Raw genomic sequence first — 14,711 nt, 5'->3', positions numbered from 1 at the left:
TATTATTATAATAATTATTATTATTATTCTTTTTCGATAAACGCGACGATGAACGTGTGTTAAAAAATAGAATTACAGATAACGTTCGAAGAAAACGCGAAGAAGTTAGGTTCCTACGACGTTGGAAAAATTGCTTGCGATTTTGTTTGTTATATCTATAATTATGGATTCGTGTTTGATGATAAGAGATTAAGATAAGATCGTCGATAGGTTCAAAGTGTTCTTGGACTAGAAGAACTTGTTCAATGATCGCTAGCAATCCCCTTTTCGTGAGACTTTTCGTATCCTTTTTCTTCGTCGTCGATCTTCTTCATCATTTAATCTTTATCTTCTTTATCTTCTTCTTCTCCTTCTTCTTCTTCTTCTTCTTAGTAGACGAACGAACGCGTTTAACGAAGGCGTCGATGCCTAAAGAGTAAAGCGTTACTTGGACGGAGGGTCTAATACTTTGCCGTTGGTGCGCACTTTGATGTTGTACCTGTAGGCCGGTTCCGCCTCTGGCAGGATCGTACTACTGTCATCATCCTGATCCTTCATCATTGCTGATTCACCGATGTCCTGTTGATCGTTAACGTAGTCTTGAACAGTGTCGTAAGGACCAATGGTATGTGCATCCTCGAGACCATTATTTGGTGGTTCAGTTTCAGCTTGGACATCGGTTTGGACATCAACCGGGGCATCGGAGAGAACGTCATAATCGAGAGAATCCCTGTGTTCCATCTTCATATCCGAGGTGGATGGTCGAGATGCTGTACGAAGGACTTCACGAGTCTCGAGACCGTCGAATACACTCGCAGAATTGTCTTTTCTAGCTTGATGACGAACAACCTGACCATCACCGTTGCTAGCTGTAAAGAGACTCGTGATGTCCGGAATATCGTCGGGTCTTGTATTCTCAAGGACAAATGCATCGGTTTGTCTACGACGTTCGATGTTGCCTAAGCTCGATGATGCCGTTGATTCTTCCTGTTGATCATCTTTCTCTTCTAACTTGCCAGACACGGAAGCGGCCGTTGTTATCAGCCTGCTAACGACCGGGTCTTCGGGTACGTCTTCATTCGCTGATTCTTCCTTTTCCTCGTTCGACGATGACGTTGTCTTATCCTCGATAACTTCATCATGTTTTTTCTCTTCCTTATTTTCTTCCTCCACGTGCTCGTCGATCTGGTCGTCGCTGGCCGGCGCCGAGGTGGTCGTTATGTAGGGTCTGCGATTTCTGAAAAATTCAGCTCGCCATCAATTTATATCTCATATTTATTTTATCATTCCTTTCAAATCTATTGATCTATCCCCTCGAAGACGTTGCCAGAGACGAAGAGGGATTATTATTTGAACATTTTTATTCTCGTCACGAGCAACGTCTCGCTCTTTCTCTTTCTTTTTATTCCTATCTCTATGATTATTATTACTATTATTATTTAATCCTCGTATTAGTTGGTTAGTTGCCTTAACGTATTAAAAAAAAGCTCCTAAACGCAAAGAGCGAAAGTCTGGATCCAACTAATAAGTTTCCATTTGTCATTTGTCGGATTAAACTGATTAATGGATCGAAACTTTTTCATTGTCGTGTGTGTCGATAGTGTCATTTGTGTGTCTTTGTCGAGTATTTGCAGCGAGAAGCGAGAGAATGTTTGCGTTGTTACGAAAAGCACTTACTAAGTATCGCACTTCGGGATTGTTTCTTCTTTCTTTCTTTCCTTTTTTTTTTTTTTTTTTTTTAACCAAGGTCAATGTTTTTGAGAGATCTTAATAGAAAAAAAAAGAAGAAAAAAAAAGGGAAGCGTGTACGTTCGCATGAAATTATTAAAAATTATATCAGCTGGAGATACTTTGTTTTGTTACCAGAGGATCCCAGATTACCAGCAACCTTTTGATTATCAGCTAACTACTGTAATAATAATAATAAGCGTTTAGAACGTTTTATAATTTGTAAGGAAAAAAAAGAAAAAAAAGAAAATAATAAAATAAAATAGGATCAGTGATAACCGTGATAACCGTGATTACCGATAAAACGTTGCAATTCGATCCTATATGAAAATATAAAAGATCTTATACATCCATGGAGGTTTAATTTACATATTTTATCGGTTCTCCATATACTTTATATCCGTATAGCCAACAGGATTCACCTTAGAGACACGCTGGCATCCTCAGGTTTTTTCTTTCTTATCTTTTTTCTGTCTCTCTTTCTCTCTCTCTCTCTCTCTCTTTTTCTCTTTCTCTTTCTCGGCAATTTTGTGTATTTTTTTGTGACAAGTATTATCTCACCTCTTACCCCTGAGTCGCGGAGACTGGAATGCTGCCGTAGTTATAGTAGTAGCATCTTGTTTGCTCGCAGATAAAGTCCTTAACGAGGGTACAATCCTGAGCTTCCCATGCTAACGTTGGTGCTATCATCGCGACGCAACCGTCTGCACTGCCACTGTCGCCACTTGAAAACAGAATAAATTATTGATAAAAATATTTTTGATATCCTATTTGTATTTTTCATCGAATATATTTGTGATAGATATTTCCTGTATCTTCTTTTCCTTCTTTTTTTTTTCTTTCTTTCTTTAACTCATCGACAATTTTGAAATAATCCCTTGAGGTTCTATATGTAATAACAAAATGCAAAATTCTCTGAAGCTTTTTTATCGATCATCAACAAAATGATAAAGACGATACGATCTTTGAAATTTTTTTCGAATAAAAGGACCTCGTCGTATTTTACACAATTTTTGATTACGAATTTTAACTTCAATGAAGGAAAAGAATTGTTTAATAATTTATTATCTCTGTTCTTTTGTCATCCTCTTTTTCTTTTTCAATTTTTTGGCTTACCTTTCACGCGCAACTCTTTGAGGTTCGGTGCCAGGTGGAACGTCAGCAGGTCTGTTTCCAGGTCTCTTTAGCATATAATCGAATGTTGTGTTGAAGGGTAGTCCTGTACTCATCCATAGGAACATATCCGTGCCGAGTTTATTACCAGACGTCCAAAAGTCGTATTTGGTATAACCAGCGTTCTTTAGATATTGGGTCATAGTGTCTGATTTTTCCTTCGTTTCGAAGGATGCCAGTTGAAGACCCAGAGAACGACAATATTGATACGCTAGGAAATAATTCAGTTCTGGACTATATGGATTCATTCTTGATACGAAATATTGGACCCCATCGAGCTGAATTGTCGTAATCCTCTGACCTGTAAATTTTATCGAATGTTAAAAGAAAGTAAATGTAACGAGTTAATCGCAGAATACATTTATGTATGTTTGTTCACGAAGGCAATGTGTGTCTAATGATCATGAAATTAGATTAAGCGTGTAATTGACACTTATGAATGACACATTTTGTGACATGATAGCTTTAATCATCAGGATTAATATATTACAATTGTGTCACAGAAAATGTGTCCAATCATATCATCGTATACAATAACTGTCCAACTGATAAAAATAAAAATAAAAATAGAAAATAATAATAATGCAATTCTTCAAATAATTATATTTGATCTGGATCAGTATAACTAAACAACAAATCAATCGAGATGATATACATCAATTATAAAAACACGATGATAATAATAATATCGAATATATAAATGTTTTTATTATAATAAAATAATAAATCATTAATGGATATGATAATTCGATATAAGAAATATTATAAGATCGTAATTGTATGAATATAAAAATTGCCTCGATTATGAAATCATCAAAAAACCGGTAAAGGATCGACCTATGGAAACTTTTGAATCCTTCGTATTATCTCATCGAAGCACGTTTCCTTCGTGGACTTCCGACAGAACCGCAAATGGCATCTCCAGACGGAGAAACACCATCTGTTGAATTCTAATCTACCCGGTGTCCCATTTTAGCGTGTCGATGAACGATTCTCTTCACATCGAACCGTTACATTCGAGAATGAACATTCATTCGAATGCAACTTGTACACACAACGTGTCGATTATTCTTTACTTTTATTGCTTGATCGGTTCTTTGAACTTTCAACTTGTAATTAATCGTTCGAACATTCGATAAGTCCTATTCAGAATGAAACAATTTTTGTAACAAACTTTTTCTTTATTTTGCAAAGCCCTGAGATAATAGAACAAATGTTAAAAGTTTAAAAATATTTTCTTAATTTCGACTTAAACGATCTTTTTAGTCTCTTCTCTTCTTTCTTTTTTTTTTTTTTAATAATACAAATAAAGATCCAGTCGAGATAATCTTCTTTTATCTTATTTCGATTTACGATTTAAAAAAATGTAAAACTTATTTGTAGTATACTATTCATTTGCCTTTGGGGCTATTTCATCAAAGAACCTTAATTATCTTAAACACGGGCATTCTTCATCAACACCAAGAGATTGATTTAATTGAAACCACAGGAGGAGAAAGAGAGAAAGAGAGAAAAAGAGAGAGAGAGAGAGAGAGAGAGAGAGAGCGAGAGAGAGCGAGAGAGAGAGAGAGAGAGAGACAGAGAGAGAGAAAGAGAGATCTTTCGTGAATAGAATGATATTCGCACAGATGTGTTTGTGAGAGTTCATTGAACTTACACGATTATTTGGTTAACTGTACTTATGAATTATTAGTATATAGAACTCTAAACAGCTTCTAGATGAGAACAGCTTCTAACTTATTCTTATTCTCTTTCGCCTTCTCTCTCTCTATCACACTTCTCTTCTATTTCTAATCTATCCAAATATGATCGATCGTCTAATTTCTTTCGTTTGAAAATATTTGAATATTTATGAAAGGAGGAGATGAAATTTTGCATATGTTAAAGCTTCAGGAACTCGAAAATATTCTCGGTAGAATTCTATATATGTATGTGTATATATATATATATATATATATATATATATATATATATATATATATATATATATAGCTTCTAATAATAATCACATGACTCAAGATTAACTTGGAAGCCGTTCGTAGGGCATGCGTAGAAATAAAAATTGTCGATGCATCGTGGAAAAACTGGCGACGCAGGTGATGGTAAACGACCGGAAGACCTTGAGACGTCTGCCGGCAGTGAAAAGCGAAGACTCGCGAACGAGTTGGCTTGTGTCTCACTAAACTATACCCTTCATTCATCGAGTAAGTCACGCTCGTGGTACGACGCCGTGAGAATTTTTAATCCGACTTAACCGTGACGAGAGAGAGGTAGTATCTACCTTCGCTGAAAGTAAAAGACTCCGACAACGAATGTCACAGCAAATGAATATATAGCAAAGAAAAAAGAAACGAAGAAAAAAGAAAAAGAAGTAACCCCACGACAAAGAAAAGTGTGTTCGTTCGTTCGTTCGTTCGTTCGTTCGTTGGTATAAAAAACGATCTATTTTCTTCTTCTTCTTTCTTTCCCTTCTTTCTTTTTCATTTTTCTTTTTTTTCTTTCGAAAGAACGAGAAGGGTCCGTCAGAGAGATAAGAAAAAAAAACATAAAATGTCGTCGGCGGATAAAAATTGTGATATCGAAACCAAAAAAAAAGAATAATAAAATGAAAAAAAAAGAAAAAGAAAGAAAGAAAACTTGTTTTTTTCTTTCGATCGAAGAAAACGATCGAAAAGACGAACGTTTTGATATGACGGGAGGATTATGTTGTCAAGAAGAAAGAAAGAAAAAAGAAAAGAAGGAGATAGAAAAGAGAGAGAAAAAAAGAAAAAGAAAGAAAAAAGAAAAGAAGTGAAAAAGGAAAACGAAGACAGAAAAGAAAGAGAAATAGTATCTACTAACCTGAAGCGAAGGCCACGATAACTAGAAGCAGCGTAGCGATCTTCATGTTGCCGTGCGACTAATCGTACGATCAAGCAGTCGTTTCCGTTTCCGACTGTCGGAATACACCGGATGTTAATGTTAGGGTCGCGTTCTCGGACTGGCCTCGCGCTGCGTCGGGGGCCCCCTTAAGAGTCTTCTGGCCGGATCCAAGAGGAGGGGGTCGTTGAAGATGATTCACTAGCAGCAGCCTAGAGGAGGACGGACGAAGGCACCAAGGGACGCTCGAACTATCGTTTGGAAAACGAGAGGGGAGAGTATAGCTTCAGAGAGACAGAGAGAGAGAGAGAGAGAGAGAGAGAGAGAGAGAGATAAAGAGAGAGAGATAAAGAGATAAAGAGAGAGAAAGAGAGAAAGAGATAGAAAGAGTTTGTCGAGTGGAGAGGGACAACTCAGACGAAGAGAAGATGAAGATGACGTCGAAGGATCGATCCTTACTTTGCGTCGATGACGATCCCAATGTATGGTCTATCAAGTGCGAAACTAAAATGGATTGCTAAAAAATTCTATAGGACGAGCTGGTAAAAAGAAAAAGAAAAAAAAAGAGAAAAAAAAGAAGAGAAGAAGAAGAAGAAGAAGTTACCACAGTATATATGTGTTACGTCTGTGTGTATAAGGTTCATGGTACATAGAGTAGGTTCGTTGACTTTAAGAAAAAGAGTTGCCTTGGATAGGATGTAGTAGTAGCGTGTAATCGTTTCGATTCGCTTCGATCATCTTGAATTTATTTTGGAATGTTTTTTTTTCTTTTTTCTTTCCTTTTCTTCTCTTTTCTCCTCTTTTTAACATCGATCGTTCCGATAAATCGGAATTCGAACGAGGATCTCGGTTCTGTTTTTCTTTTCCTTTTTTTTATCTTTGTAAACTATCAGGATACAATAATTAATATAGTCGATAAAAATGTATTTCAAAGATGAAGGGAAAAATAAAAAAACAGACAAAAACGAAATAAATAGAGAGAAATCGCTGAGATCGATTAGACTATTGTTTAAAAAAATCTTTACATTATATAACGAAATGTTTCATGTCGCGTAAATTTTTGTTATCGGAATAAGATGAAAGATAATTCTTTTGAAATACATTTTCGTTCATGATGGAATGCCAGTTCTTCGTTGGTCTATCGGAGAGCCTATCGACACGGTAGGCCGCAAAAAGACTCCAGTCTCAAGGTAGGCTTCATTTCTGACCGCGTCTTCTCGCTCGAGATCACCTGCTGCTGTTGCTGATGGTACATATCGCCCAGTCCAGTTTTCTCTTGCACCAACTATCCTGTATACTTTGGTTACAATATAGAACCGGTACCCCGTACCCTAGAAAAGCAACGTATCTTCTTCTACATCTCCTTTTCTTCTGTTCTTCTTCTTCTTTTTCTTATTCTTATCCTAACTATCTTCTCTTTTGCTCATAGCCCATCGTCGGATCAATGATCATACACGGCGAGCTATTTCTGTTACGAGCTGTGTGCGAGCATCCCTAAAAAAAGATCCTCGCGTGACATTCGAGACCTACCGCACTAAGGAAACTCCTTCTTTCATTCGATCATTTCTACATGAAGAACATAAAAACATATCACAATAAAGAATTGATCTTTTAATGAGAAGACTCACGATTAGGTCTCACGTTATTGCTATATCTAATTTTTTCGTATGATCGAGCGAATTGATCCTAGACGTTCATTATCGAAAATAATCAAATGTTTTTGTTAATAAAAATCAAAAGAAAATTTCTTAATCCTAATTTCATTGAAAAGACATAAGAAAGATCTACTCTTTATCTGAATCTAATCGTTGATGAAATATAGACGTTTTAAATTAGTTTTTCTTTTTACGATTCTGATAGTCAAATAAATCTTTTTAAAGTAGGGATTAATAGCTTCCTATCAATTGGTCTAACGTTTACAACAGTTGCGTAAGAATATTGATTATTTCAATACCGTTGCTTAGGATATTAACATACCGCTAATTCATTCGATCATGGACAAGAGTTCATTAGCCTCAAAACATTCAACAACACTTTCCTGTTTAAACGTATGAGACTTGGAAAAGCAAACGAGTTAACGTAGGCATCGTCTTTTATCGCGATGCCATTCGGACAGTCGTGTACGTGGCGGCTCCTTGTCGCCTCTGAGTTCTCACGACCCTGCTGATTCACCGGTAGCAAGTATTTTTCTTGACTTTCAGCCTATCTCATCGTCTATTTTATTTTCTTTTTTACTTTTCTGATCTTGATTTATTATTCTATCTTTCTTTCTTTTCGTAAGATTTAAAAACAGTTAGTTTGAAAGAGAGAGAGAGAGAGAGAAAGAGAGAGGAGAAAAAGAAACAAAGATAGATAAATAAAGAGGGAGAGAGAGAGGGAGGACAAATTTATTACATCAAATAAAAATATATATAATATATTCTAATATAAATATATTCATATATAAAACCAACAATTTTACAAAGGTCTCTTTTCAATATATGTACAAAATATATACATTGTTATTGATACATATATGAAGAAAATGATAGGGACTTGCTAAACAATCCGAGATATTAAATATATAGAAATATATGAAAGAAATGTGGTGTGTTGAAAGAGGAATTTATAGAAGGTCAACAAAATGGCGGAAGTCGGTGATGTCCTCTTGAAAAGAGCGAAGACAAGGTCCACGGTTAAATCATGGTTTTATCTTTACCTTGGCGTAGGTCAGTTTAACAGGTCACGCCTACCCACCGGCGTATTTCCCATGGGAATTCAACGAGCGTACTCGAATGCACTCGAATGCACTTAGAGAGAGCTCCGGCAAAGTGGCCAATGGGGGTCGAACTGTGTTCGTGGTCGAGCTGATGCTTTTGCCGGGAGCTGGATCCTGGATAAACAAGCACGAGTCTCTTCTTCTACTTCGTTCTCTCTCTCTCTCTCTCTCTCTCATTCTCTTTCTCTCTTTATCTCGGTCTCTTTCTCACAAGCAACTTCTCACAAACGAGCCTCGGAGGGTTTTCGCCTGTTTTTTGCCAAAATAAAAGCAACGAAGGGCTTTCGAGGCAACCAGCCGATGCGACGGCTAAGAAGGAGAAGAAGAAGAAGAAGAGTTGGAGAAGTGGAGGAGGAGAAGGAGGAGGAGGAGGAGGAGGAGAAGGAGGAGAAGGAGGATGAGGAGAGGATGCTACAGGAGGATTCTCGTCGAGGTCTATTTCAGGCCCTGCCAGCGATCGCTATGTAAGGCCCTCTTCTCTCTCTTTCTTTCTCTTTCTCTCTCTCTTGTATATATCCTTTCTTTCTTTCTTTCTTTCTTTCTTTCTTTCTTCGTCTCCCATCATCCACCACCACCTCCTCCTCCTCCTCCTCCTCCTCCTTCACCTCTCTCTCTTGCATACAGAGATCTTGGTTTTAGCGCGCGAACAACCTCGCTTCGAGAGACGATCGGTGGGACTCATAGGCCCCTGGAGGCTCTTCGTCGACTCTTCCATTTTGATACTACAATACTAGGACAGTGATCCTCATATCGTACTTTCATATATTTTACATCGATATATGTATGTTGATTAGTATCGATTAGATGATTAGATATTATTATCATTGGTTGAGATTCGTTAAAGAAATTTTCTTCTTTTTATCAAATTCAAGAGAGATCAAGTTTGTTACTAGACGTGACACACAAAAGTTAATTAATTTTTTCTTCTTTTCTTTCTCCTCTTTCTTTTTTTTTCTTTCTTTACGAGCCTCCCCCTTTCTTTTTGTGTATCTTTTTTGTCCTATGGTATTCAGTTATGAGTATGCAAAAGCTAGCCAAGAAAAATCTTTTATATTATTCTTTTCTTTTCGTTTTGATTTCTTTCTTTTCTCTTTCTTTTTCTTTCCACTTTTGGTCTATCCTTTCAGAGTCATAATTCACTTTGAATAGTTTAGCATTTTTTTTAGTTGTTGCTCCTTTTCTCAACAGTCTGTTAAACTCAGTGATCTTCATCTGTGCTTCGAATCGATTTGATTTTACCGTGACAATTGCTCCACAATCAAAAAATATTACATTTCCTTTGGGAAACAAGGTTTCACCTAAGATTTGATATCTCTTTTCTTTCTTATTCAGACAAATTGTTTTCCTTTTATAACGAATGTATTATATCGATTAGCACGATTAGTTCTTATGGAATCAAGTTGAGAACTTAGCATCTATATTTCTTTAGAACAGATCTCGTTGCTTATGTACTCACACCTTGCTGTGTTCGTTCTGTCCCATGGATGTATATTTAGACAGTTTGTTTCCCGCGGGATTTAATGCGATTATACGACGCCGCCACGAAAGATCCGCGTCTTTCCTTTGGAGTAAGAGGAGTCGGAAATGCAAAAAGGAGAAGGAAAAGGAGGAGAATAAGAGAGAAACATAATCTCTTGCTGTCCGCTAAATCATCGTCACACATCTTTTCTTTTCTCTTTCTTTTCTAAAAAAAGAGAACTTACTACATTGCCAGAGTAATAATACTTATAAATATTTTTAGTTATTGTGTTACTAATTACATTAACAGTCATTAAATATCTCATTATTCTCTTCTTCTTTTTTTTCTGTTTTACTTAATCTTTTATCTTATTTAATATTTATACTATTATTGGATTAGAAATATTTCAGTATTATCTTTTCTCTTTTCTATATGCGCACACATATTCATTTATTGTATAAAATATATTTACGATAGATTTACTTATTTTACTTTGATTGTGTTCAATCAATCTTTTTTTATTACAATAAGAAATTGTTCTATATTTTTCTATTACTATATATGTGTATATATATATATATATATATATATATATATATATATATAACTATGCTATTTCTACTATAGCTATACAATGTAATGTCTCAGTATAATAAATTAGATCGTTACTCTCTTTGTATCTTGACTGCTGCCGGGTACGAAACGGACGATGCATAATCACCGATAGAAGGCAGGAATGGATGATAATAACAGCCATGGTCAACTTAGAGTCGCCTCTCTTCTCATCTTCTTCTTCTGTTACGTGCTACGAGTACAAGAGTATGACCTAGAACCTGAAACCGTGAACTCTCTCTCTCTTTCTCTCTCTCTCTCTTTCTCTTTCTCTCTCTCTTCCTTTTCTCGTGTATCCGACCTCGAGTACATGATAAAACTTATCCCTTTGAAGTTACCTTCAAAGAAAAGCGAATCTCTTCTCGATCACCATTAAGATCCAAGCTTATCCCCATGAATTTATAGACACTCCTGAAGATGGGTCTGCTTCAGTGAAAAAATATCGCATACGATGTGAAATAACGATCGTCCATAGTAATAAGTAATGATCGAAATCATAGGGTTCAATCGCTTTAAGGGCATTACCTGTGTCTTAAGTTCAAGAGAATCACCTGGGTCTACCTTCGTTTATCTCTGTCTTGACCTTGAATACGTAATTTAATATTTAACACGCATGAGAATAAATTCATTCGCTTGTTCTTCTTCGAACTTGTTCTATCTATATCTCTTTTTCTTTCTATCTCTCTCTCTCTCTCTCTCCCTCTCTTTCTCTCTTCTCTTCTCTTTATTCCAAGATGTTGTTTCGCTAAAAAGAATCTGATAGGACAGGAGAGAAGAAAGATAGACGTTTAGAACGGTATAGGTCATCTTCCGAAAGATCGAGACCTTCGAAACCTAATTTTCTCGTGTCTAGATTTGCCTTCTTGGTAAACTCGTTAGACTCAAGATTTATGCTAACAGGTATCTATTTTAAGGAACCTAAATCTGAAAGATATGATTCTCATCGTGCTAAATGTCAGAATGTTAAGAATAACATTTCCAACTGTTTCTTTCTATTTCCTTTTCATTTTCTTTTTTTTTCTTTATAATATACAATTAACATAATCAGTTTTCTTGATAGAAAATTGAAACGTTAACGTGTCCTTATTTGATGTTTAATTGATTTACATTGATTCGATTTTTATTTGATATTTTTCTCATATATCCGACGGTAGTGATGTTATCTGATGCATTCGATGCTTCTTAGATTTACGTCGATTTTTTAGGATTAAAATTATTATTTAATATTGTTAATCTTATTTGATTTATCTATCAATATGCGATGAAAATAATTAATTTTTTTGTATAGCACAAGTTATAATATCAATACATTTATCATTTGACGTTTAGGTGTTCGTTGATCTTTCAATACTATAATAAATTAATCTATTTATTTATCTAGACATTCATTTTTGCTATAAAATCCTATCATCCGAAGATAGGTTGCAACCTATCATATAACTCGTAAATGAGAAGAACGTTTCCTAAGGATGTTAAGTTGTATCTTAGAAGACGTGATATCATCGAGTAACAAAGTATAGAGATAGACGATTGGTACGTGAGTAACGTGGAATAAATTAGCAAGGACTTGTCGTTCGTCGACATTTACACGACATTATTAAGGAGATTCACGTCGGTCTAGAAATAGCTCAATATGAAAATAGCATTCCTTCCGTTGCAAGGAAGTAATACAGATAAGGATAAGATATTTTAATAATTTTACTTATGGAATGTGTTCAAATATAGTTAGACTATTTTTGAACACATCCATCCCCACCAGAAAAAAGGAAGAAGAAGAAGAAAAATAAAAAAAAAAAGAAGAAAAAAAGAGAAAGAAGAAAAAAAACTACTTGTCGAGTAGTTACGTACATTCTATCGAAGAATGGCTCGAAGAATTCTTCGAAGAAGCGGTCGTTGAAACTGGTAGAAGAAGCCAAGGGATTCTTTCGGCCCTTTTCCGTACCCGACGAGCTCGTAAAAAAGGGCCAGGAGACCTTGGATTGGAGGAGGAATGCAAATCCAGACCGGTCACGAATATATTCTAACGTGGGGCCCTTACTCGAGCGAGCAACCAACTGGTGCACGATCCTTTAGCTAAACTTCATTTCGTTCTTCTGATCGATACACCACCGAAAGCTTTTATACCTTGCTCTCGTTAATCGCTTGAAGTGTCCATTATACATCGTCTTTTATTCTTAAAATATAAAAGTTCATGAAATTACATCGTCCTAAGAGAAATCTAATCTTTTAAGTTCGAAAATACGTGCAATTAGCGAGCTACGAAAGTGAACTTTCGTGTACCGCGAAATCGTTTCGTTGAATTTTACGATCGAATGTGTTTTTAGAATTTCCAAGGACATACTGAATTATGATCGTTCAGGCTAAGTACTTTTTTTTAAATGAACATTCACGATACATTTATAAAATATTGTCTGATAAGTTCAGATAAGTTCAGATAAATCCTAAATATGATCTTAACAAAATTTTTACGTCTATATAAAATTCTAATCGATCCTTTGTCATTCTGTCATTCGGGTTCATAGTTCAATATGTTTTACAATGTTTCACAACGTGCTTTCTTCTTTTTTATATTTTGCTCTTTCTTTTCTTTTCTGTACCTAGAAAATTAATATATTTGGGAAAAGAAAAATAGTGCATTGGAGAGAAGAAAGATTGCTAATTTAGTTGAGACATTAATAGGATTCGAATGGAAAGAATGACGGAACTTCAGTAAGTATCTTACGGGACAAGTTCGAGACGTGAGCTCGGTCAGACGTAATTTCTCGAGGATTTCTCAAGAGGTGAGAGAGAAGTTCGCGGTCAAGGCTCCTCGGTTCAAGTCATTGACATCGGTGTTGCTCGCACGAACAGACTGATGCTGTCCATTACACCGGGTGCTCGATAAATTCACGTATATCCAATTTGATCGTCCTCGAATTATTCGAAAAGTTTTTCTTATCAAGGAAATATCTATGAATAGGCTCATTTCAACTTCAACGGCATCGGAAATCTTTTTTTAACATTCGCATCATCGATATTATCAACGTTTGTTAATATTAAATATTCTGTCATCTTACGTACGTGTAAGTGACGTTTAAGAACAAACTTTAATTTATATGTTCAAATTGTTCTTTTCTTATTAAGATAAAAGAGTATATATATATAGATTTGTTTACAAATTTCAAACAATCAAACATTGTCTAAGTAAAATAATGAAATTGTTAGGTCGTCAATATCATTATTACTTCTTATATATATATCTTATCCAACATATACATACGTAAGACGAAGAAGAAAACTAATTTGTAATATCAGAAATGTTTTATTTACTTATTATTCTGATTAGTCAAACTATTATTAAAATTAAATATTATTCGAATAAAATAAAATACATTAACATATATAGTTCGAATAATACTATTTTCATTATATACTTCATAAAATTTAACGTATCTGGGATGTAATAAAGGTTATCTATCTAATTCATACACACACAAACACACATACGCATAAATCCACACTCGCATGCACATAACGAGAAAATTAACGTTTTAAGATCTGACATAATGATCGTCATCGTTGAGATCTAGCCGATTCTTACTATAATAGCGTTACACGGCGAAACTTCTCCACGCGATTTCCACGTACGCTGATTACTTCGTTTTAATACCAACCAGGCTTTACCTATACCGATATAACAACTTTTTTTATTTTCTTTTCTTTTTTTGTTTCGTTTATTTTTTTTTTTTTTTGAACTCGGGGAATCTACTATACGGGATGAAATCTATTATCTCGAATGACTCTTCTTCCTTTGCTTATTCTACGAATCAGACGGTTAACGTCCTCGAGAGGATAAGAGAAGAGGTTTGGGAGGAGGAAGGAAGAGAGAAGAATAGAGAAACAAAGAAAGAAAAAAAAGAGAGAGAGAGAGACAGAGAAAAATAGTTGCAGTTGCAGTCGACACTGTCTTTACCGACTCCATCATTTACTTTTTATTGTCTCTTTACAGCATCTCTCTCTCTTGGATGAGAAATTGATCTTTGACTACGAACGTGACTAGAAGAGTTTTGCCTCGTAATATGTATATATGTGTACTGTGTATGTATATATATATACATACATAGCAGTATAGATAGTAGTATAGATACATACATACATGTACGT

At 35.3% G+C, this 14,711-nt stretch overlaps 2 protein-coding genes across 13 annotated transcripts in view; one reads left to right on the top strand and one right to left on the bottom strand.

Annotated features, from left to right (window-relative positions):
- LOC127067664 (cytosolic carboxypeptidase 1-like) overlaps positions 1-14,711 on the top strand; it is a 67,006-nt gene that overhangs the window by 46,994 nt on the left and 5,301 nt on the right. The window contains exon 14 of one of the 12 annotated variants that reach the window (XM_051002885.1): positions 642-1,088. The exons of the other annotated variants lie outside the window; for them this stretch is intronic. Within the exon in view, the coding sequence (XP_050858842.1) occupies positions 642-942 (301 nt within the window). The 3' untranslated portion in view covers positions 943-1,088. Of the gene's footprint in view, positions 1-641; positions 1,089-14,711 lie in introns of those variants that run through there. 12 annotated transcript variants of the gene reach the window in all.
- LOC127067671 (C-type lectin 37Da) lies at positions 1,072-5,878 on the bottom strand. The gene is made up of 4 exons (XM_051002898.1): positions 5,722-5,878; positions 2,824-3,181; positions 2,269-2,431; positions 1,072-1,216 (listed from the first exon to the last, which is right to left on the bottom strand). The coding sequence occupies exons 1-3, from the start codon at positions 5,765-5,767 to the stop codon at positions 2,272-2,274; spliced, it is 564 nt and encodes a 187-aa protein (XP_050858855.1). The 5' UTR covers positions 5,768-5,878; the 3' UTR covers positions 1,072-1,216; positions 2,269-2,271.

Source organism: Vespula vulgaris, chromosome 11 (genome assembly GCF_905475345.1).
Source record: "Vespula vulgaris chromosome 11, iyVesVulg1.1, whole genome shotgun sequence".
Taxonomy (NCBI): domain Eukaryota; kingdom Metazoa; phylum Arthropoda; class Insecta; order Hymenoptera; family Vespidae; genus Vespula; species Vespula vulgaris.
This window is presented reverse-complemented; position numbering and strand designations above follow the sequence as displayed.

Coding starts and splice junctions, on each gene's coding strand:
- LOC127067671 (XM_051002898.1), bottom strand. CDS start 5,767: ATGAAGATCGCTACGCTGCTTCTAGTTATCGTGGCCTTCGCTTCAG. Junction 3,182..5,721: donor TATCGTGGCCTTCGCTTCAG/GTTAGTAGATAC, acceptor TAAAATTTACAG/GTCAGAGGATTACGACAATT. Junction 2,432..2,823: donor CAAAGAGTTGCGCGTGAAAG/GTAAGCCAAAAA, acceptor TCTGTTTTCAAG/TGGCGACAGTGGCAGTGCAG.